Source organism: Mixophyes fleayi, chromosome 10, assembly GCF_038048845.1.
Source record: "Mixophyes fleayi isolate aMixFle1 chromosome 10, aMixFle1.hap1, whole genome shotgun sequence".
In the NCBI taxonomy this organism is placed as follows: Eukaryota; Metazoa; Chordata; class Amphibia; order Anura; family Limnodynastidae; genus Mixophyes; species Mixophyes fleayi.
The window spans coordinates 102,734,284-102,759,393 of NC_134411.1; the positions used below are offsets into that span (position 1 = coordinate 102,734,284).

The 25,110-nt window shown below is 42.1% G+C and overlaps 2 protein-coding genes across 7 annotated transcripts in view; one reads left to right on the plus strand and one right to left on the minus strand.

Annotated features, from left to right (window-relative positions):
* The window catches only part of LOC142104589 (uncharacterized), a 38,781-nt gene extending 18,847 nt beyond the window's left edge, over positions 1–19,934 (minus strand). For 2 of the 3 annotated variants that reach the window (XR_012679607.1, XR_012679606.1), the window contains exons 1-11: positions 19,496–19,934; positions 18,667–18,801; positions 17,222–17,346; positions 16,933–17,001; positions 15,509–15,622; positions 13,397–13,512; positions 12,868–12,923; positions 12,021–12,073; positions 10,785–10,909; positions 10,336–10,492; positions 8,416–9,685 (exon numbers count right to left, since the gene is read on the minus strand). Coding sequence is in view for 1 of the 3 variants with exons in the window: in XM_075189353.1 (XP_075045454.1) it covers positions 9,679–9,685; positions 10,336–10,492; positions 10,785–10,909; positions 12,021–12,073; positions 12,868–12,923; positions 13,397–13,512; positions 15,509–15,622; positions 16,933–17,001; positions 17,222–17,346; positions 18,667–18,801; positions 19,496–19,780 (1,242 nt within the window). In the remaining 2 variants the exon portion in view is untranslated. Of the gene's footprint in view, positions 1–8,126; positions 9,686–10,335; positions 10,493–10,784; positions 10,910–12,020; positions 12,074–12,867; positions 12,924–13,396; positions 13,513–15,508; positions 15,623–16,932; positions 17,002–17,221; positions 17,347–18,666; positions 18,802–19,495 lie in introns of those variants that run through there. The other variant, XM_075189353.1, reaches the window with a different exon arrangement.
* ZDHHC7 (zDHHC palmitoyltransferase 7) overlaps positions 1–25,110 on the plus strand; it is a 165,727-nt gene that overhangs the window by 118,472 nt on the left and 22,145 nt on the right. The window contains exon 3 of one of the 4 annotated variants that reach the window (XM_075189355.1): positions 15,526–15,641. The gene's annotated coding sequence lies outside the window, so the exon portion shown is untranslated. Of the gene's footprint in view, positions 1–15,525; positions 15,642–23,981; positions 24,158–25,110 lie in introns of those variants that run through there. The other 3 variants (XM_075189354.1, XM_075189357.1, XM_075189356.1) reach the window with 3 other exon arrangements.

The window sequence follows — 25,110 nt, forward strand, 5'->3', positions numbered from 1 at the left end:
GGGCTCTTCTTGACTGCCCTGGACGGTGGGGGCAGGATTGGGACCCCTGGAGGGGCAGAGTTGGTACATAGGAGCACCAATCAGGAGCTATCTGCATTCACTCAGGTCCTCGTAGACCAAGCAGTAAGCGTTAAGCCCCGGGTGGGGGCCACGTGCACCCTGATTATATCGTCTCACAGAGACTGCTGCTATATATTGTGTATATTATATTATATTATGCTGATACATAGTTACCTGAGTCTAGATTAATATATTAGCGTCTCCCTCGGCAGTGCTGGGCTGTCATTGTCTTGTTAGAGGCAGATCTGTACATGTGACACCTCCAGTGTTTATTTTCACTTGGTTCTGACCTTCATTTTCCCCGACCTGCCAAACTCCTAGAATCCGCTGTGAGGGTCTCCCTCATCACCTCCGCAGTCCGTGCGAATCACCCAATCTGTCATCATCCGGCTGTTGAAACAATCTTTCAAACATCATCTGTTTGTTGGGAGACACTGATCAAATAATCACCCTGGAACAGCTTGAAAAATACACCCTGGGGTGATCTCTCCTCCCTCTGTCTGATCCGACACGGTCATCTGACGGGTCTGTGCCAGCCCCAGTCATAACAGTGCTCAGGTCGGGGGGCTGGAGGGGGCACAATATTCTCTGTCACTCCTTAGGATGTGATTGTAGCATTAATCACTGTGACGAGGACGGATCACCCACATCTACTTCCCAATGATGGATCCAGGGACTGTAGGGAAACATTCTGAGACACCGGAGTGTAGGAGAGCGAGATCTACGGAGCGGAATTATTTCGTGTTAGGAGCAAATCTACTGCTGGACAATCCATGTTGCAATACAAGGAGGGGGGGTGCATTTGTTTTATTGCATGCAGGAGAATACCGGCTCTGTGCACCGCATAGATACCGGGCAGCTTTATTTTTATATCGCAATTTAGAGTTCAGCTAGGACACGCCCCCTCTCACCGCTGAGCTTAAAATTTGCTCCTCGCTCCGAGAAGCCCCACAATTCTCACATTCATTCCAATCTCATTAACCTGAAATTCACTGAGGAATTTACACTGAAATGCTACAAAGTCATTATTGTTATTGGAGGATTAAATACGTTGTTATATCAACATCTCGTAGTCTTCATGATGGACCGACCACTCATCCATATGACTTCATGGGCATCACAGTGGCTCAGTGGTTAGCACTTCTGCCTCACAGCACTTGGGTCATGAGTTCGACTCCCAACCATGGCCTTATCTGTGTGGAGTTTGTATGTTCTCCCTGTGCTTGGATGGGTTTCCTCCGGGTGCTCCAGTTTCCTCTCACACTCCAAAAACATACTGGTAGGTTATTTGGCTGCTGTTAAATTACCCTTAGTCTCTCTCTGTCTGTGTCTGTTAGGAAATTTAGACTGTAAGCCCCAATGGGGCAGGGACTGATAAGAGCGAGTTCTCTGTACAGCGCTACGGAATTAGTGGCGCTATATAAATAGCTGATGATGATGACTTTTAACTGAATATTTTGATAAACTATTTACAGAAAAACATTTCTTAAATAGGAAGGTGATTTGGTCACATCTAGTGTAAGTGTTAGATACGTGCAGCTGGGGGGGAGCCTTAACGTTACGCACGGTGCACTACAGTCTCCAGCATTACACGTTCACTTCCACCATTATCATCTCACCGTTTTACATATTCCTTGCTCATCTTTATTAAATATTAACCTGCAAAAGGCAGACGATAAGAACGAATAGTGAGAACTGTTATATACTGTGAAAGTGAAATAATTGGATGTAGTTGTTTCAAACTAATAAACAAATTGGGTTTATATGAAAATATGCAAATAGCGCGCTATGGCGTGGAGGGGCGTATTACACAACAACACTAGAGAACACTTCTACATACATTACACTCACACATTCATTTGTAAATAGGACACCTTAATACATTCCAGCACAGTCTTTTATAATCATTGTAATAGATTTAATAGTGTCATATTAATCCACTTTCTACCATCAGACATCTGCTACAATCAGCTGAGCGATCGCACCCTTGCGTATGCTAATTATGGGTGATAAAGGATTAATGCTCAAAATGATATTGTGTTTGGAATGCTAATAGGCTGGTTTGGAACAGTATTTCGGTGGGCTCCTGAGGGAAGACACGTAGGCCACAGTTGGAGAGTTGCCCCCACCCTTGGAGAGCATCGTTTGAACCGACCTATGACCTGCATTATACTTGACTGTCCTAAATCCTGAACCAATGGAAAATGCTATGACATCACCACTGTTATTTATGTACCACAAACTGTATATAAACCAGGCACTGAGATCAGTCTACTTTGACCACAGGCTACAGGACTGAATGACTGTTTGCTGGATCCAGTGCGCTGCGTATGTATCGACTGTAGTTTATTGAATTGCTATTTGTTACATCTTACTATTAAATCTCTTTTGTGCGTTGGAACCACATTGATCGCAGCTGCCAATATTTATTCATAGCAACCAAAAAAACATAACAATACAGAATAAGAAACATTGCAATGGACAGAACAATAGGGACATTTCAAGGGGCAAATTTCTACATCCAGGAACTGTTCCTCAGCATGGTCACTGTTCAGTTAAAATTAATGAAGGGGGCGGTTCCAACGCGATAGTGACAAATTCACACTTTCCGCCATGGTTATATCCAGCCGCTCCCACAATCCTGTAATAAGTCCTCGGGGTATATTTACTAAACTGCGGGTTTGAAAAAGTGGAGATGTTGCCTATAGCAACCAATCAGATTCTAGTTATTTGTTTAGTACATTCTACAAAATGACAGCTAGAATCTGATTGGTTGTTATAGGCAACGTCTCCACTTTTCAAACCCGCAGGTTAGTAAATATACCCCATAGAGTACTGGGATTTCTGGAGCCGGTACCTTGTTATATGTGAGACGGATTCATAGAAATGTGTTTTGTGGGTTCACTTTTTTGCCAAACTTGAGTAACTGAAAAGAAAGCGTCAATTTATCTATAATCATCCAGTACATGGACATACTCAGGATGAAATCTAAGAAGAGCAGGCGACTTGTTTTCATGATGTCACAGACCTCTTGGCCCGGTCCAGTTACTCTTTTCTCGTCCCAGTCTGATTCCAGATAACTCCAGGTCTGTTTTGGGAAGCTGCCCAGTCTCTAATAGATGTTGATGCTTTTTCTGTATCCCTGTATTCTCCCCGGAGTCATTATCCTGGTGATTAACTGCACTCTGCAGTGTTATCTGCTGCAAGTAGGGAAGACACTGGGTTTAATTATGATTGCAGGCCGCATAACAGGAAGGAGCCCCACTGAGCTCATTATACACGTATAACGATACAGCCAGCAGATAGGCTGCTCTGTGAGCTGTGATAACAGGGGCTGCGGATGTACGAGCTGGCTGTAGGCTCAGCGTTGGTTCCTTAGATAGTTACTATGGCTGCTAATATTTTGGGGGGGAAAATACCTTCCTAAGCCAGAAAGGATCTGATGCACACGGGGTGATCAAAGTGCTGCGATGTTTGTGTAATCCGCAGCTTTGTGGAAAATTGTCTGTGGACACAAAACAGCTTTCCAGGTGGAGGAGATGAATTCTGCAATTAATAATGCAAATCCCAGGCGTACAGAAGCACGTACCATGTAAGGATTATATAATATATATATTATACACTACTGAAGGTTTCTGTGGGAATTTCGTCTATTTACCATTATAATATGGAGTAAGTGGTACGTAATGTTAGGTATAATATCCAGGGCTGATTTAGACAGCAGGAACGTAGAACTGTTTATCACTTAACGCAAATCAGTTTTTAATCCTCCTTTCGGCTGGGTCCCTATCTGCCAATGTTCCCATCTGTAAAATCGGGTCAGCCACCCTTCACCGTCAGCTGACAGAGTTAGGAACACCCTGTGAGGATTGGGAAGGGTCTGCCCCCTCTCTTGCTCGCATCACTTCTATAGAGCCCCAGAACGCTGCCACCTGGTTCCAAATTTTCTGTAACAGTATAACATTGCCTCTGCCTGTACCCAAAACTTTAGGGTGGGCATTGGTGGAGAGCATACCCTTGCCCTAAAGACTCCACTCTGCTGATGCCCTCTGTATTTCTTCTTGGGGGACTTTTCAGAGATTTAAAAAAATAACCATCTGTCCTTCTGGCGAGAGGTGACTGATCTCATTTTTAGGATCACACTCCCCTATCATCTCTCCTTTTATCACCTCTCTCGCCTTCCTCCTGGATCTCTAAACTGCTGGAAGTTCCCTGCTCACATTCTTACAGCTGCTAGATGTCTACTAGCACAGAACTAGTACAACCCGAATCCCCCTCTGTTACAGCCCTAATCCATAATGTTTGGCAAATACTTAAACTACAACATATCACCAGCATACTCTATGACCGTCCCACCAATATCTATCTACATAACGCTCCTGGCCAGAATACCGGCTTGTGTTACTCCTCCTTCTAACTGCACCTGAGAACTCTACGCCCCCCTCTCTCTCTCCTCATCCCCCCTTCCCCTCTATTCCTCACCCTCCTATACTAACATTCCCATCTCATCCACCTCTTCCCTTCCCTGCGCCATCATCATCATCATCCTTTATATAGCACCACTAATTCCGCAGCGCTGAACAGAGAATATTTGTTACTCACATCATAATGGAGGTTCATCCCTACGTTAGACTACACCATATGGAGGACCATGTTATGTCATCTTTTCCTTCTCTACCCCCATGATATCCGCAATTATACAAAAACTCAATAAAATGTTATTAAAAACAAACAAACCACATACATTTAAATATAACTGTGATTACTTGTAAACAAGGGAGTGAGAACCATAGGTAGTGGGGGGGGGGTCATGTGTACATGGGGGGGCAGCAAATATTTAGTAATGATCAATTATGGGACATATTATGTCCTACTAGTCTATGGGTGGAGGATATCCATATATACAGGCAGGATGATGTTATTACAACCCAAGTCCCCACTCAAAGGGCCTCATCGTGGAGTTTGATGCATTTTGTGGTCTGTAATAATTTGTGTGAATATTGAGTAGAGCATATCTGAGGATACGTGTAAAGCAGATGGACATAATAGTGTCTAGACAATGTTATTGATGAATGCAAGAGTCACATATTCCATATAAAATGTTGTTAAAAATAAACGCCCCACGTCCATCGTTTACCAGTCCCTGCAGTAGTACAATGGATATGAGTATGAGTAATCCGATATAAAGTAACCGCGACACTAATGATCTCCGTACCATCAGCTAGAGGGGTCAATATACAAACAGCCAATCAGAGGGGCATATTTAATAAAGCACGATAGTGCTTTTAACGGGTAATTAAGGTCCCACAGTGTCCTACGCAAATTTATTAAGGGGGCATCGCAGCAGATATCATGGATATCTGCTGCTTTGCATTCCTCTTCGTTTTTGGGAGCAGTCACCATTCAACAGAATGGTGACTGCTCCTGGCCGCAATCTAACAAGTCCCGAAAAAAAATTTTTTTCGGGATCTTGTCATGTTAATGTACCAGCTGAAGCTGGCGTACATCATCGGAATTGAGGAAATCTAATGCTGTCAGCTCTGCTCCGAAGAGCAGAGCTGGACAGCGCATGTGTGGAGGGATCACATGATCCCTCCCTGTCACTCACAGCTCTCTCTGCAACTATCGTTGCAGAGACAGAGAGGGGATCTGTGTGCGCATGTCCAGTTCTTGGAACTGGACATGCGCAATTGAAGAGTGAAGAGAAGACCCGAAGACAGCGCTTCCGAAGAGGGGGGTAAGTATGATTTTTTTTATCACTGAAATAACAGTTTTTCGGAACTGCTGTTTCTGTGCAGGGCTGTACATAAATGTGAGAAGTAGTTCAATCCTTATCATTGCGATAAGGATTGAAAACTACTTTTCACTTTATGTGAATATTGATAAATGTGCCCCAGAAGCAGCTAGACAGCGCTGCTGGTGTCATCATCGTCATGCGGCAAGATACGTCTCCTAAGAAGTGTATCTGACAATGTATCGGAGTCCCATCTCCGGGGGGCTTGTTACACTTATGTGATCACAACTTTACTCACCACCTTACGTCCGTTCTACCTGTCTAAGTATAAGGGGCAAGTCTAGGATAATTAGATGCATTGTGTTATACATGTGCAGTCTCTTTACACCGCCAAACAAATATCTGTCCAGCTCTAAATGAGGCGCAACGTTTACAGCTCCAAAAGTCACCATTTTCATTTTGCAGAATCTACAGCGACCGTGTTAAGCCCCCAATCTGTCTCTATCTACCCAGCGATGATGACCGAACATTCACTTATGGGGGCACATGAAGTCCTCCACTGTAACAAACTGCACAACGAGGCTACTCTCTGAAGGTCGTAAATAATATGTTATCTTTATTGTGTCTCAGGCTTGGACCGATCACAGCGACATATCTGCTCCATGTTAATAAAATTCTAGAATTAGTTGCTATGGATAAATGCAATTTTAGTGAATAGCACTCAATGGGTCCCGTCTGATGTTGTCATTTCGCGGCTCTGGTGCTTACGTTTGTGCTGTCCCCGCATCGTTATCGTCATTCTTCAGTTACCACAATTAGGCTGCAAACACGATCACTACAGCTAATGGCTCATTCTCTGCTACATAAAGGGCTTGTTGTACTAAAATTTCTACATCTATGGGGCATATTTAACAATAGACGGTATTGCACTATCGTGCACTTACCGCGTAATTAGGTAATGGAAGTCTCCAATTGATATTTATGAAAGCTCCATCGGACTGTTCAATCTCCAAAACCATTAATTTTCTCTGCACTTCGTTTTTCTAGCAGTCACCATACAACAGAATGGTGACTGCTCGGGGCCGGCATTTAACAAGTTCCGAAAAAATAAATTTTTCGGAAACTTGTAATGTAAATGTACCTGACGTACTTCATCGGAACTGTTACAGAATCCTTTCTTCCTCGGTACGTCCAGCTCTGCTACGGAGAGAAGAGCTGGACAGCGCATGTCCAGGGAGTGATCTTGTGATCCCTCCCTGTCATCTGATCTCATTTCAGACTACAGATGCAGAAACACTAGTCTGGTGTCTGTGCACAGCCTGGAGGTCTCTAGACTGCACATGCGCAGTTGCATCTACAAATGGAAAAAAAAAAGAGGAGGAGGAGATGGGAATACAGCGCGTCCGAGGAGGGGGGTAAGTATGATTTTTTTTTCCACAGAAACAGCAGATTATCGGGACTGCTGTTTCTGTGCTCCGGTTTTGATAAATTTGAGAAATGAATCAATACTTATCTGTCCGATAAGGATTTATAACCATTTCTCTATTTCAACGATAAATGATAAATGTGCCCCCAAGTGCGGATAGACTCTGTGTGAGCATAGGCATCGTGTCACTTATTTATTTACATGGGTTTCTCTAAGTACTTGTCAATCAACTCCAGTCTGAATGGGCAGCACAGTGGCCTAGTGGTTAGCACATCTGCCTCACAGCACTGGGGTCATGAGTTCGATTCCCGACCATGGCCTTATCTGTGTGGAGTTTGTATGTTCTCCCTGTGTTTGCGTGGGTTTCCTCCGGGTGCTCCGGTTTCCTCCCACACTCCGAAAAAACATACTGGCAGGTTAATTGGCTGCAATCAAAAATTGACCCTAGTCTCTCCCTCTCTGTCTGTCTGTCTGTGTCTATAGTAGGGAATTTAGACTGTAAGCTCCAATGGGGCAGGGACTGATGTGAATGAGTTCTCTGTACAGCGCTGCGGAATTAGTGGCGCTATATAAATAAATGATGATGATGATGATGATGATGAATGGTAGAAGCAGATAATGTGTGTTGTTCTTGTCATGTCCACTAGATGGCAGCACATGATCTAAAACACAGATAATCTGAGAAGAGGTCACTTTGTGTAATGTGTTTTTATAGATAGAGATTTATTTCAACTAGTGTATTAACCATTAATCCAATCAGACAAACCCTCATACAACACAAATAGCACTGGGCAATGTGTTTACATAATAATGATCAGATAATTGATTAAGGGCGACTGATAGCAACTAGACAGAGGAAAACATGTTGGTGCGTTTCAGACGGTCGCTGCAAGTTAAAAGAATATGTGAGGCTTCAGTTTGTAGTTTATCAACATGCTCAGCAAACAGGCGGATGCAATAGTGAGTCACAGGCACAACAGATATCGTATTACACGGGGTACATGAGTATGCAGGTATATCCGAGGCTGGGCGCTGCCAGGTGATTTGTGCGTGGGTACAAGTCACAGTTATATTAAAGTAATTTCATCATTTTCCAATAAGCATTGTCTATGCGATTTGTCTGGTTCCAAAGCACAAGCAATTTATTTAGCAAAAGTATAACAGTTAAAATACATAAGTACAGTACAGCCAATACCTGATACATACGCTGCACTCTGCTGGATCCAGCTGCAGTCCTTCAGTCCTGAAGACTGTGGTCAGAGTGACTGACTAGCTGATTCCAGGGAACAGTATATATACATTTGGTGTTACAGTAACTACAATACAGGTGACTTGGCAAGTTTCCATTGGTTCAGGCTTCAGGAAGGTCCAGTGTAAGGCAGTCCATAGGTCAGTTCAAACAAAACCCTCCAAGGGTGGGGGTCAGCTCTCCAGATGATGAATACTAATGTTTCCACCAAAAACTAGTTTAAACTGGTCTATTAGCATTACACAGACAATGCCATTCTAATCATTTATTCACTATCATCCATAACTAGCATACAAAAGGTGCGATTCTTTTGGTGAATGAACCGACATCTGTGGATAAATAGAGGATTAGAATGATACCAGACATGACATGCTTCCTATGACCTTAACCTTAGATCTCACTAATGTGTACATATAACCTTATAAAATATAACTATAAACCAAATAACATCTGCTCATAAACAGTGGATTGGAACTATTATAAATATGAAATATATATAAAAGTGAATGTGTAAGTGTATGCGTGCGTGATTTATCGTGCGATTGCGCCATGACACGTGGCGTACTGGTCGCAATCGCACGGTAAAACAATATTAATCAATATACTTTCTTTCATCCAATTATATGACTTTGACAGTTACAATAGGATGTCTTGGTCTTGGTCAGTCTATCTGACATGTAACAGGGTTGTTCGCTCCTGATGTTGGTTTTCACCACGTGTGTCTGGTCTGATTCTAAGATCTGTGAGCTCGGTCTTGAATTCTTGTAGGACGCTGCGAGTCTCTCGTTTGGTCCTCTTGGATCAGACAGATTATTAGTTTGTTTGTGGGTTCCTTGAATGAGTCCCAGGATCCTCCAGTATTTGCTGGATAGAGCAATCTTTTTGTGAGGCTTTGGAGTGAGCACAAGTGTTACGTTGATATATATCCAATAACCATGAAATGGCTGCAGAATAAGGTGTGATTCTGTGCTTCAGAGCCGCAGATGATGTGGTGGATCAGGTTCTGGGTTTGGGGAAGACCTTGGGCGCCTGATAACCACAATACCATTGAGAGATCACTTGCTGATTCCACCAATAAGCTCTCACACCTGACCTGTCTGATACTTTAGGAATAGATGAGAGCAGGTATATTTTGGATATCCGTATATTCATTCAGAAAGCAGAGTTTCGGAGAAGCACCTCTTGTTGTCTCGGCTATCGAGGCATCGTCTAATCCCTGCAGAGTGAAGGGGAGAAAGATATAGTTTTGGTTTCTGTACAGTATTGTCACAAGTGAAAGATGTGGATAAGATTCTTCATCACGGGTGAGAGGGGGGAAGATTTATATCCCAATAACCGGTGTATGCATTGGCCACTGCAGGGTCACATGGTCACAAGCTGCCAAATGGCCTATAGGTGACATATTAAACATAGGGTGCCGGTGTGATTGGCATCTGAGATACAAAGTGACTTTATTTGCTGGACAGGATAGTTGGTCCCTGATAGTTGTAGGAGGGGGGGGTCTAGTAATGGCCCCATGTCCCCATCTTTGTGACATGGGGACCAATGTGTTGTCATCCCTTTGTCACAGTTACATCAATAGGTTGGGGTGAGGTGGTCATTCCACCAACCAGGGCTAATTTAAAACGGGGATCTATGAAATCTGACTTCCAATGGCATGTCTATAAACCACTGGTGGGATGTCAACCCCACAAGACCCCCACCCCTAAATGACCCCACTGCCTTCCACAGTAAATTACAAATTGTTCCTTGTCCCATCCGCTAACTATATATCAATAATTAGCTGGTTTAATAGGATTCTGCTTAGTAAATTGTATTTGCGGCTTATATCGTCGGCCTGTGAGACAAAGCTTAAAGTGTTCTTACCGGTAGTAAAATTCAACTAAGCCCCGCCCCTTGCAGTCCAGGCCCAGCGTGAATCTAGCAATACATTCATGTGTGACTCCCACAGAAGGCTTCCCGTTGTACACCAGCGGGCTGGTTCCAGAGTCCAACGTGGCGGAGATGTCATACAATGTGCCACCTAGAAGGAAGGAGCCAGGTCAGGAGACTACACAGCGGAGAGATCACACTGTCTCTCCAGATACTGCAGAATATTATCTGTAACCTGGGCTGATGTAAGCATTAGGCCATAGCATTATATGTTGTTTTCTCTTTGTAAAATATCCGCCTCTTGTTTCTTCTAATATTATCCTATATACAATAATTCCATCAGGAGCCTTTGTTCTGAGTAATTCTGGTCAAGTTATTGGACTGAGCATTATTGCAGAAATGGTGAATTAACCTGTAAAGGTTCAATCCCCAGCACCTCTCACCTGCAGTAAAACGGATCCGGTAATTATCTTTAATGATCCGGTCATCTGCAATATGGAAGAGGTGGGCGTCCGACCAATCTATACCAGCCTTACCCTCCGTATGGATCACGTAGCCTACAATGAAACTGAAGACAACGCCTCCGTTCTATTAATCCTGGAAATTGCTGCACAAACATTTATTTTGTATAAACGCATGTGAGACGTAAAACTTAATTTTTTGAGGGGGGTGGGGGATTGCTCTAAGAAGAGGATTAACTTCAATGGGAAATGATAAATTATGTAAATTACATCTAAGTGTAATCTGTTGTAATTTATAACTAAAAAGTTATCCTAAATGTATCAATACTGGCAAAAAAATACACGTTTGCTGAACGGAGATAAAGAAAAGAGAGCGAGATGTGGTTATAAGGACACTTATGGTAGGTAATTAATAAGCCTGTTTATCTGTTCTAGGTGCTGCCAATTAAGCAGGACCCTAATTGCACGCATGACTCATTAATTGTGGGTGTAGAAAATTCTGGTGAACGTCACATCAAGGAATAATTATACAGTTAGACACACGTGGTAAAATTAGTGGACTTTAAAGCAGCATTAGAGCACGGGCAAGAGCATAGATGAGGGGGCGAGGGCATGGATGCAGGGTGAGGGCATGGATGGCGGGGGCATGGATTTGGGGAGGGCGAGGGCATGGATGGGGGTCTTGTGAATGGAGATAATGTTTAAGATGTCTCTTATATTATTAAAGGAAGGATAAAACTAGCACCGTTTATGACAGTAATATTAATGATAATATTGAACTTTATATGCAATAATAATATGTTTCAAAACTTTAAATATTTTCCAGTATTTACAAATATATTACAATTTAGGTAACCACCCAGCGATCAGCTAATACAAAGTATTCACAGAAGTTACAAAGAACTGGATGTGCGTTTTTATATTTCACAGATTAGAAATGTTTGTGTAACCTTTAATTGTGTTCTTATTCTTTAATAGTTTTATGATGCTTATCTTATACTATTGTATGCGATGTATAATGTGTTTCATTGTACGTGTAAGTTGGGGGAAAACAAATTAAAAAGAAATTAAGAATTATTTCTTATAATGACAAATACTTATGTACAACAATAATCTGCAGGACCACAAAGGTAAAATAATATCCTAATTAACTGGAGGAGAGAATCCGCTTTACTGATCCCCAGTCTGTCCTACCAATGATGTGTTTCTGGTACTTACTGGTTAGTGGATCTCGGGATGCTGACAAGGTTTAAATGTACGAAAGTTCCATTCTAGGGAGATTTAAAAATGTAATAAAATAGAAATTAATTTGAAACAAAAAACATTGATAACATTGTTTTAGATTTTATCTTTTACATGTAGTGTGACACAATATTGCAGCTATGATGATGACATTATGACACAATTTGGATAAATGCCTTTAAGACACTTATGTCGTCCCCTGTAATATATCTGACAAATCCACTGTAAGTTCATCTATTATACGCTGGATGCTGAATCCCAGAACTGTTACTTATTTACCAGAACATTAGTAGTAAAACCTCACACACAGTTATACGTGAAGCCTCTGTGAGCGACGGACGTTAGGAATAATTCCTATAGTATAAAACCAGATCCTGAGAATACAGAAGAGGTAGAAATACATCTGACAGCGCAGAGTCAATATAAATATAAATAAATATAAATAGTGAAAGAGAAGAGAAGATTATCCCACTGTCAGGACACCAGGGGGTAAATGTATCAAGCTGAGAGTTTTCCGGCGGGTTTGAAAAGCCAATCAGATTCTAGCTGTCATTTATTTAGTACATTCTACAAAATGACAGCTAGAATCTGATTGGTTGCTATAGGCAACATCTCCACTTCTCAAACCCTCCGGAAAACTCTCAGCTTGATACATTTACCCCCTGTTTGGGGTTCAGCAGTTCAGCTTCATAGCATCCGTCTGCTCCACGTTCTCTCCTGGGACCGGACATGTTTGTGTCAATGTCTATATTATCCTCATTATATAAAAGGATTTAGTTGTACTAAATATTCTCATCTCCACCCTACGGTTTATTATACCTACCTCAAAGTGCATTAAAAACATCACATATCGGTGGAATTCTGCCCAATCTCTGATACCTGTTTAAAGAAAAGAAAATGATATCATATAATGAGCTTTGTCTTATAATATAGTTATTGAGATCACACTGATTATTTTCAGTGTACTTTTGTGGATTGAAATATAAAATGCCGTCCTGTATAACTGATGTAATACACTTGCTGAGGATGCAAATTATAATGTCCTGTTATTATCATAAACATAAGGAAGGAACACCCTAATACACCCTGTTCCCACAATCTGATTCATTACACTTGGGCGCCGCCATCTTGACGCACTAATCGTTGTACAGACCATAAATCTCTTTATAGACCAACAGCCATTACATAAAACACAGAAATGTTTCTGAACGGGCCAGTAATACCATAAAAGACAATGGTCATAAAGGGCTCATTACTGTGCTAATCATTCATATTTGTATATGTCAATTGACTCTTGGTCACATTGTAATAATGTAAGTTATAGCGAGAAGATGAATGTACAGGATACATACCGTAGGAATGGCTGCGTATACCGGTAATACACATCCCTATCGCCGGCTGGCCAGCGATTGTCAGCTCTACTACGTGACGTCCCCATTGCTCATAGCGGCAATGCTCCTCCTTAGATCTGCCATGAGGGAGAATACATTGATTATTTATACATTTATTATACTTTGTGTTACTTAGAGCCAGCAAACACACTCTGTTGTATTAGACACAAGAGAATGCAAACACATCTGACAAAATCAAGAATGAAGAATAGTCTCTTCTGTTTCTACTTTCCCTGGAAACTAAAAGAGCTCTGTTTGCTTAGAAAATCTTTTGTAAGTTGCTCACTGCATGCTGCCATATTACCATGGAAGTTTGTTCTGCATTCCAAGCCAGTGACTTGGATCATTAAATAAAAGTGACCTGATAGCATTAATATACCGTACATGACCCAGCAAACTTTATGTTACATCAATCATCTTTCACTCGTCATATTGTAAGTAAAGAGCTGTCCGTACTCAGAGAGATCATCATGGCAGCTTCCACTTGAGAAAGAAGATCGTAGAACCAGTGTAGTATAAAATATTACTGAATAGACAGCACTTATATGGAATCTAAAACTAAATGTTTAATTTTTAGGAGGCAGAAGGTGATAAGTGACAACATTAAAATGATCACTGACCTCAGGGGGTAAATGTATCAAGCTGAGAGTTTTCCAGCGGGTTTGAAAAGTGGAGATGTTGCCTATAGCAACCAATCAGATTCTAGCTATCATTTCGAAGAATGTACTAAATAAATGATAGCTTGAATCTGATTGGTTTTTCAAACCCGCCGGAAAACTCTCAGCTTGATACATTTACCCCCAGATCTTTGTTTTAATGCCTCCAATCTCCTCTCCATGAACAGCAACAATACCAGTGACACATAGGAAAGTCTTATAGTGCACGTAATGATTCTATGTTATAACCTCTGATGCCAATCAGACATTGGATACCGATGGGCTACACAAAGACCTACTTGGTCGTTTTAGACCAGATTGTGTGTAAGTAGCTGATGTGGGGCCCAAAACATCAGCGAGTTCCTATCAGTGTCTGATTGGTATTTGTATTGATCAGATGAACACGATCTACATATGTGCCACTAGATATTACACGTGTGCCACTAGATATTACACGTGTGCCACTAGATATTACACATGTGCCACTAGATATTACACGTGTGCCACTAGATATTACACGTGTGCCACTAGATATTACACGTCTGCCACTAGATATTACACGTCTGCCACTAGATATTACACGTGTGCCACTAGATATTACACGTCTGCCACTAGATATTACACGTCTGCCACTAGATATTACACGTCTGCCACTAGATATTACACATGTGCCACTAGATATTACACGTCTGCCACTAGATATTACACGTCTGCCACTAGATATTACACATGTGCCACTAGATATTACACATGTGCCACTAGATATTACACGTCTGCCACTAGATATTACACGTCTGCCACTAGATATTACACATGTGCCACTAGATATTACACGTCTGCCACTAGATATTACACATGTGCCACTAGATATTACACGTCTGCCACTAGATATTACACGTCTGCCACTAGATATTACACATGTGCCACTAGATATTACACGTGTGCCACTAGATATTACACGTCTGCCACTAGATATTACACATGTGCCACTAGATATTACACGTGTGCCACTAGATATTACACGTCTGCCACTAGATATTACACGTGTGCCACCAAATCTACACGTGTGCCACTAGATATTACACGTGTGCCACTAGATATTACACGTGTGCCACTAGATATTACACGTCTGCCACTAGATATTACACGTCTGCCACCAGATTGGACATAGATCCAGTAAATGGTTCTGATGACAGCTGGCAGATTGCTCTGTATAAACACTTATATTACTATATAAGCCCTAACGTGTAACGTGTACAGTGATTTATACCGTGATTGATCTCTTCAGTCATATTTATGATTCTTGTTCCAATTATCTGTTTCACGCAAATGTTGCCCAGATCATTCCCCACTTACACTACTCCGCTATATATGGCAGCGATATGACGTCTTCTTTTGACAATAGTTTTATTCTTACTTTTTTACTACTTTCAGGAACTCCCGGCTGATTTCCTCCAGGGCCATAGCAGACGCGGCTGCGCTGGGGTGGAAGTCATGATCAAAGTCAAACACCTGAGTGGAGGCCGCCCAGCTGCGGAGAGACGGACGCGGTGAGTGTTACCCATAATCCAGTGGGGGAGACTACATACCACATAGAGCCATTATCTCTCTTTATGGCTGACAGGGAATCCTGGGACTTGTGGTACTACAAGCTGACGGCCTTTTGTCTAAAGAAATACTATTTATAACGCAACTAGACATTAATTTAACCCCAGAAATAATGTTTCATTTTAAGTAATGTTAAATTCTCCTGTCAGCATTTTCCTCTTATGTTGATGTAGAACCTGAAGGAGTTAAATGTCTACATCCGGCTGACGCTTAACTAGGAAACCACTGAAATAGTTTACTCTAAGGGGCTGTGAGCAGCGGGTTACAGGGGCAGCTCAGATGTCCTTTCTGTTCTCTGATTTACAGGAAAACCAAACCAACTGTAGGGAAAATCATTGATATAAATATTTATTGTACCATTTATGGAATCTATCTGTACTCATGTTCTTGGCTATTATCACTTTATAATGGTCCTCAGTGATGTCGATATAAGACACATCTGGAGCTACACCTGGGGGAACAGTTCCGAACGTGATTTTCCTTTTGAATCCTTGGATATTATTCCACAACAAGGAGCAGAACTGATATTTCTAACAAAAGTGACTGAAATAATAATATGGGGGAAACCACTCAGATAGATGCATTAAACGCTGGTATGACGGAGACGCACGTAGTACGTCTGTGTTATCGCCATAGTACGAGAGACTCCTGGGGTAGAGGGAGACCCGTGAGAGAAGACCGTTCTACCGCAGGGGCTCTTACCTGTCTCCAGTGTGGGCGGGACCAGGACACGTTGCTGCGCTTCAAGCTCCGCCCATGAACACAAGTGGGCAGGGGAGTGGTTACGCAGTTAGCGTCATTATATGCTCCGCCCCTCCAACCTGATGCTGAGAATGGCGACATGAACTCACGCCCTGCTCATCTCTCACTACGTCGCCTCAACGTCTCCCGTAAGCAAGGTGTGAAAATCAGACAAATAATCATCTACCATTAGCGGGAGACGCGGCGTTCTGACTCCTACTGGCACCAACACTTCAGCGCAATCCATACGAGCAGAAAATAACGCTTATTTCTATGTGTGAATGAGCCTCTCTGGAACCGCGACGGATGTGACCGTTCAGACACCGCCATGGCGCAGCGCGTCTGAGGATTACATGCCGGCTGGATGATGGCACTTACTGGCAGATGCGCTAACTAGATGACCCCAATTATTCCCTCATTTTGTCTAGGAATAAAAAATATACAATAATGAATATTCCCCTATTGAAATAACAGAATAACGGCATTATCTACAGCAGGGTAAATTTCACGTGAACGTTCTCCCCCTCGTCTCCGCTGTCATGGTGTCGAAAGGGCCCCTTTCTGAAAGACAGGTCAGATAATAAACATATAAGTGATTTAAGGAGCCAATAAATAAATATATAAGTAACTAATCTGGCATTAATATTTAGACAGTAGGTTTAGTTTTGGCAGTACGGGCTCTTCCGCATATCACTGACATACACACGGCCAACAGAACATTGTAAAACACAGAATCCCCCTGAGACCCCTCCAGTGTGACACGCACAGGACACGTATGTACCTCAAGAAACCATCAAATGAAATTTCCCATGTACCGTACGGCTCTTTACATTCCATCTTGAGCCCCCCGGCCCTCCAGCCATTACCGGGGTCACTCTGCATGATGGTGGAGGGGTGGGCAGGGTGCTGTAGAGAGAAGCATAGAACAGGTGGTCAGCAGCTCACATGACCATGTTATGGGGTTAGCTGTATAGAGGGGGGGGGGGTCATGTGACATGGAATCAGTACAGCTCCCGAGAGGTAGCTGTAACTTCAAAAGCAAAGGAGAGAGAAGGCGATGGTAATAGAGACTCTTAAAACTACATTCACAAAGGAGGTCATCCTGTGTCAGGACTACATTCTGTACAGTCAGCTAATGCTGCTAACACTGAACTCTACAAAGGGATCACTGAGGACTCCCTACTCGACACCTCCGTTCTGCACAAGATCTGCGTCTCTCTTCCACTCTCATCACATCCTCCTATTCCTGGTTACAGGATTTTTTTCGGGCTGCACCCATTCTGTGGAATAACGTCCCTCGCACAGTAAGACTTTCCTCTAGTCTACAAACCTTCAAGCGGTTTCTGAAAACCCACCTCTTCAGGCAAGCTTATAATATTCCTCAACCACCATCTTAATCTCCCTATATTACCCTATTACCATCCTCTACACAGCTAACACAAGACAACAACCCTCTGACCAACATTGCAACACACACACCCCACTCAGTACTTTTACCTTTGCATTCTAGCTGGTCCAGTGTGCAATATGATGTAGCACATGCCCTTGTGTTTCAAATTCCCATTGTCCCATAGATTGTAAGCTTGTGAGCAGGGTTCTCTTACCTCTCTGTCTGTATATATTACCCAGTATTGTCTTATTAATGTTTGTTCCCAATTGTAAAGCGCTACAGAATCTGCTGGCGCTATATAAATAAATGATGATGATGATGTGGCCATGTCACGTGACACAGGGACAATACTGCAAGTTGTGTGTTACTGTGTTGTACATTGTCCTTGTGTTGGCTCTGAACGACCGTACGACTAGACCTTACGATCTTCATAATGATCAATGATTTCTTGTTAAAGTTCCGTCTGAGCTGTATTGTGATAACCGCTAGTTTATTGGAGCGCAGGTCAGTTTGAGGGCTGACCGTCCGTGTTGGTGCACTGTAAGCTACAAGTAATGAGTGTAGGAAATAATTACATCTAGATTGACATAGAGAAACTCCTGTAAATTCCTCAATAGCAGAAAACGATGAACTAACTAAATCTTATGAAATGAAAAGAAACCGATATCTTAGCAGCCAAATTGCAAAGTGTTCTTCATCCAGCATTTTCTAGGTGCCTCAGATAGGACCGTCAGAGCACTAAGCAATGAGAGTAACCACATTGGTTTGCACAGGTCTTTAGAAGTACACACAATTTCAGTCCCTTTGACTATAAGGGATTTCCCGTAAAAACTTACTTCAAAATCACCGACTCCGTCCACTCTCATAAAGATCCAGAGTTCGCACTGATTGTGGGGTCTTCTGGCGATACGAGTGATGACAAAGCTGTTATTGTCCTCTGAGAAACCAGTAAAATACACAGAGTCTATAGCCTGAAATAAGAGGAGGACATTGATCATATTAACATTAGTTTTCTTGTAGTTACTTTATTGGTGTCAATCTTTCAGTGTAATATAGTTGATGAGGTTGAAAAAAGACACCAGTCCATCAAGTTCAACCTATTTTGGATCTCCTGCGATCCTGCACTTATATTTGAAATTGATCCAGAGTAAGTAACCACCAATCTGTTTCAATTGTGAAAATCCCCCCGTAAGGGGAGAGGGGTCACTGATCTGCTGGTCAGATGAGGGGTCTCTTCGCCTGGTCAGCCGGTGGCCGCACCCTCTTATATTGCGAATGTGCCAACTGCATTTATGGGCACGTCCAGTAACCCGCTGGGGTCGTCCTCATGCTTGTCTTGGGGCCACACAGACCAGCCTCTTGCAGAGAGAATTTCTTTTCCCTACACAACTGCCCAACTATCACTACATTGAAAGGGTCCCACTGAAATGTATCGGAGAACGTACTGTAATCTACCACGTCCACATGAATAGATGACACATGTATACAGCTGTGTAACTAGTTCTTCTACTTGGAGCTGAGGGTAAGAGCTCAGATCATACTACAACCTCTGTGACAACTCCACGTATACTGAAATAACAGTGTGAGGTCCTATAGAGCCTCTATGGCAGGACCTGCTGGCACTTGTAGTCCCCTGGTGTAGTGGTAAATGAGATAAGTACTTACATGTGGATGTTGCACCAGCTCCTGCACAGTCTCCAGGTCACGGGATGATCTCAGCTCCGTAGGTTCTTCTCTTGTGCGACGAGATTCGCTTTTCTGCAGCGCTCCGTACGAAGTTCTCTTCTTAGGAGACAAGTGGATCAGCACCAGGTACAGGAGTCTCTTCAGGTGAAACCATCGCCCTGGCACAGGGTACCTGCCCTTATTATTAGGTGGCACCCAGCGTATGTGCCATGTAATCAGATACATACAGATCAGGGTGAGAGAGATCCACAGGAGCCCAGTCATAGCTCCAGGTGTGAGCTTTGTATGCTGAACCTTTGCTCTCTTACGCTCAGACCTTATCTGCCTGCAGGGAGCTCACTCTCCTCTCTCTGCAGAACGATCTTATATAATGCGACTCACTTCTCCCTAGAGGGGCAGAGCTTCCCAATAACTGGCAATTTGTATAAAAGTGAAACTACTGAATATTCATTTAAGGCAGGAAGGAAGGTCCACACAACACAAGAACATTCCAAATAAAATGCCAACAATTTATCCGGAATCTCCTTTGTTTAACCCTTTCCAAGCCCTTCTGCAGGGATTAGTCACTAAACGGTCTGTTATGTAGTAATGTATAATAATCATTGTGGGGGTCACAGAGTGGACTGGCAGACCTTGGGGGGGGTGACGGAGTGGACTGGCTGACCTTGGGGGGGTGACGGAGCGAACAGACACATGAGGGGGTCACAGACCGAACAGACACATGGGGGGGGGGGTTCACAGTGCGGATAGAGAAACATAATACCGCTCTATGCTGCATGAATTCCATTTTCTTCCAAGATCACACATTTCAGGCACATATTACATGTGTGTACTAATAATATACAATGTGATGTACAGCATACTACATAGATTGCTATATACAGTCTTAGCAGCACACTCTGCACTTAGTATATTTTGGGTTGCATTACACAAATCATTTACGACCTAAAGCAATGATATTTTAAAATGTTGGCGCTGATTTACCATCAGTTGCGGAGATAGCGGGTGCCCAGTAACGGGGCGGATGGTTGCAGGGTATTACATATCGATGCTGACTACCCCGACATGATGATTCCGAAGGGCTCCTTACTGACGATCACCATTCACGACTACTGTTGAAAGCGACTTGAACCAATCACGAAGAAGTAAGATGCCTCCTCCCCTTCATGACGTCAGTCACCATGGCAACGTGATTATTGCTGTTCTTAATGGTGCAATGTAAGTAAGCGCCTATGTACAATGTACTTTACACAGCGCATACTTACATTACACCATTAACAGCACCAATAATCCCGTCGCCATGGTGACTGACGTCATGAAGGGAAGTCGGCTTCTTACTTCTTCGTGATTGGTTCAAGTTGCTTTCAACAGTAGTCGTCATCGGTCATTGGAATCCTCATGTCGTGGTAACTGTTGTCGGGATATTCGGCATCCATATGACGTACCCCTCCCATTACACCAGTTATATATTTCGGGCTGTAGGTGCTCAGTTTGCAGTAAGCAGATTTCTCTGTTATGGAAACAAATCTCATTTGGATGATTTTTTTTTCTCTAGATAAGAATTTCACAATAGGCAAATATGTGATCAGAGACCGTCAGTTCCACGTTACACATTACCATGGAAGGGAAACAAAACAACATTTTTGGGATAACTGACAAAAGTCTGGAATTGGCACATTTTATGTTGGATGTCTGACAAAGGGGGATGTTTATAGCAGTGCTGGATTAAAACAATCTGCAGCCCTGGGCTGTATGTAGACCGTGTCCCCCCACACGTGTCAGGCTTACATGTCAAACACACATCATGTGCTTTGCCACGAATATTCCACGCCTGGTCCGAGATCCCACATTATGCTCTCCCCCATCCTTCTACCCCTTACCACACATTATCCCCCCAGCCTTCTTAACCTTGTCAGATATTATTATTATTATTATTATCGTTTATTTGTTAGGCGCCACAAGGTTTCCGCAGCGCCGTACATGGTACAAACAGTAGACTATACAGGGTAAAACAGTACAGGACAGTAAACACACATGTTTCTGAAGTACCAGTACTTCAGAAACTCCAAGCAGGCAGATACAGTAGAGACGGAGCAGAAGAACAGGTATGGAGACAGGAGGGAAGAGGGCCCTGCTCATTCGAGCTTACATCCTAAGGATATGCCCCCAAACCCTACGTCCCCTTGTCACCAGGGCCACCAAGAGGAATTTGGGAAGTTGGAATATTATACTTACAGGGGTACAGACGGTGGATATGATACAAAGAGAGGTTGTCCCACCGGAACACACTGAGGTGTTTGACACCGTAGGCAGAATGCTGAGGGTGGGGGTTTAGTAACGTGCAGCAGAGTACGCCGAGCAAGTAGGCACTGCCTGGGCAGGGTATAATGTGGTGTAATAAGGTACCTGAAGGTGTTGGCACTGTTCCAGCAGTGCGTAGTATATACAACGAAGTATACCACAGTGCCCTGTAGACCTGAGATAGACAACAAGTGTAGCAGAGATGAGCATAGGTAGCAGATAGGATTGGTACAACCGAAAACACTGACACAGAGTCTAAGACGCCCACCAGGGATCCCCACAAAGGCTGTGGACTTTCCTCAGTGAGGACCCAGCTCGCGCCCAGTGACGTTGGATCTCTCCAAGAAAGCAGCAGAATATTTAGCTGGTACGAGGACTCTGCAGATGGATGTGCAGGATGTGTGTGGGGGACTGTGTATCTGTCTGTGTGTGTCTGCATATCTGTCTGTCTGTGTGTGTGTGTGTATCTGTCTGTGTGTGTCTGTGTATCTGTGTGTGTCTGTCTGTCTGTGTGTGTGTTGCCTCTTCCGAAGTCGTCTTCTGGAGGGTGGTCAGCACGGTGGCTCAGTGGTTAGCACTTCTGCCTTACAGCACTGGGATCATGAGTTCAATTCCCAACCATGGCCTTATGTGTGTGCAGTTTGTATGTTCTCCCCGTGTTTGCGTGGGTTTTCCCCGGGTGCTCCGGTTTCCTCCCACACTCCAAAGACATACTGGTAGGTTAATTGGCTGCTAAGAAATTGACCCTAGTCTCTCTTTCTGTCTCTGTTTGTGTGTCTGTGTGTGTTAGGGAATTTAGACTGTAAGCCCCAATGAGGCAGGGACTGATGTGAGTTCTTTGTACAGCGCTGCAGAATTAGTGGTGCTATATAAATAAATGATGATAGTGCTAAAATATACCAGCCGTCCCCGGCTCCCAGTTGTATCGCCTCCACGTTTTGAAATATTGCCTAATTTCTTACCCAAGAATCCACAAGATTATACATTTTCTCATCATCTCCCAACTGAAGTACTGCGACCTCCTCCTCTGGTGGTGGCAGCGACTACTGTTGGTGTCTGGTGCCTGAGAACACCACTAGGAGTGGTCAGTAATGGGGCCCCGAAATAAACTGTCAACATAAAAAGAGAGTGTGGTGGATCCCCTGGTCACAGTCCCCCAGCACCCCGGATGTCCCACCAGGTTGGGTGATGACATAATGCAGTAGCTGACTCAGCAGCCTCCTGGTACTAATGGAGAAGCATCTGGTTAAGGATTCTTTTTAATACCCTGGGTATTGCACCAGGCCGGCTGATCCATGGTCGTTCAGTGGTCCAGCAGACGGGTGTTCTACTGGCAGTGACTGGCTCAAATGCAATTAAACTAATAAAACAATTCTGAGTCCAAATTTTGCCACATATTTCTAATTAATTCCATATATAAATCATATTTTAATTTTGCAGCAAACAGATATCTCTGCTGTCCAGAGGAAAAAATTTAAAGATTTCAACTTCTGCCTTAAAATTCCATACATTACACATACATTATACATACATTACATTATACATACATTACATATACATTACATTATACATACATACATTACATATACATTACACATAAATCATACATACATTACATTATAAATACATTATACATACATTACATTATACATACATTACACATACATTATACATACATCATACATACATTACATTATACAGACATTACACGTACATTATACATACATTACACATACATTACATTATACATACATTATATATACATTATACGTACATTATACATACATTATACGCACATTACACATACATTATACATACATTATACATACATTACATGTACATTATAAATACATTACACATACATTATACATACATTACAAATGTAAGGGTGACATTTAAGCCACTTTCATAAACCCACAATGAGAGATTGACGTTATGTTAGTATTATTCTGTTACATTATGACGGGGAGCTTCATGTAAATATAACAGGAGGAAACGTTTATAGGTAATAAAGGAACTTGTACATAGTATATAACCCATCTGAAGGTCTTTCCTTAAGCAACATGGCCGACCAGTGCGCTTCATTGTAACCGCGCATGCGTATTGCAGAGCTCCGAAAGCTGCCGAAAGACCCTTCATGCGTCTCCGGAAACAGCCGATCCCTCCGACCCCGGAAGTAGCAGCTGGGGCAAGTCAAGAGGGGCTGTGGTGGCCGGTGCGTCCGCGGGGACAATGGAGCAAAGCGGCAGCTAGGTAAGGAGGGGACCCCTGGCCTGGTGCACTGAGTGCAACAATGTATCATTATCTGCTCCTAGCCCGAGGGACGGCTGCATGTATGGGGTATGTCATGTTATATCATGTATAGTGTCATATGTACTGTATATACACAGAGTATAATGTAATATGTATTGTATGCACACCCATATAATATAATATGTACTGTATATACACATAGAGTATAATATATATGTATTGTATGCACACCCATATAATATAATGTAATATGTACTGTATATACACATAGAGTATAATGTAATATGTATTGTATATACACATAGAGTATAATGTAATATGTATTGTATATACACATAGAGTATAATATATATGTATTGTATGCACACCCATATAATATAATGTAATATGTACTGTATATACACATAGAGTATAATGTAATATGTATTGTATGCACACCCATATAATATAATATGTATTGTATATACACAGAGTATAATATATATGTATTGTATGCACACCCATATAATATAATGTAATATGTACTGTATATACACATAGAGTATAATGTAATATGTATTGTATGCACACCCATATAATATATTATGTATTGTATATACACAGAGTATAATATATATGTATTGTATGCACACCCATATAATATAATGTAATATGTACTGTATATACACATAGAGTATAATGTAATATGTATTGTATATACACATAGAGTATAATGTAATATGTATTGTATATACACATAGAGTATAATATATATGTATTGTATGCACACCCATATAATATAATGTAATATGTACTGTATATACACATAGAGTATAATGTAATATGTACTGTATATACACATAGAGTATAATGTAATATGTATTGTATATACACATAGAGTATAATGTAATATGTATTGTATGCACACCCATATAATATAATATGTACTGTATATACACATAGAGTATAATATATATGTATTGTATGCACACCCATATAATATAATGTAATATGTACTGTATATACACATAGAGTATAATGTAATATGTATTGTATGCACA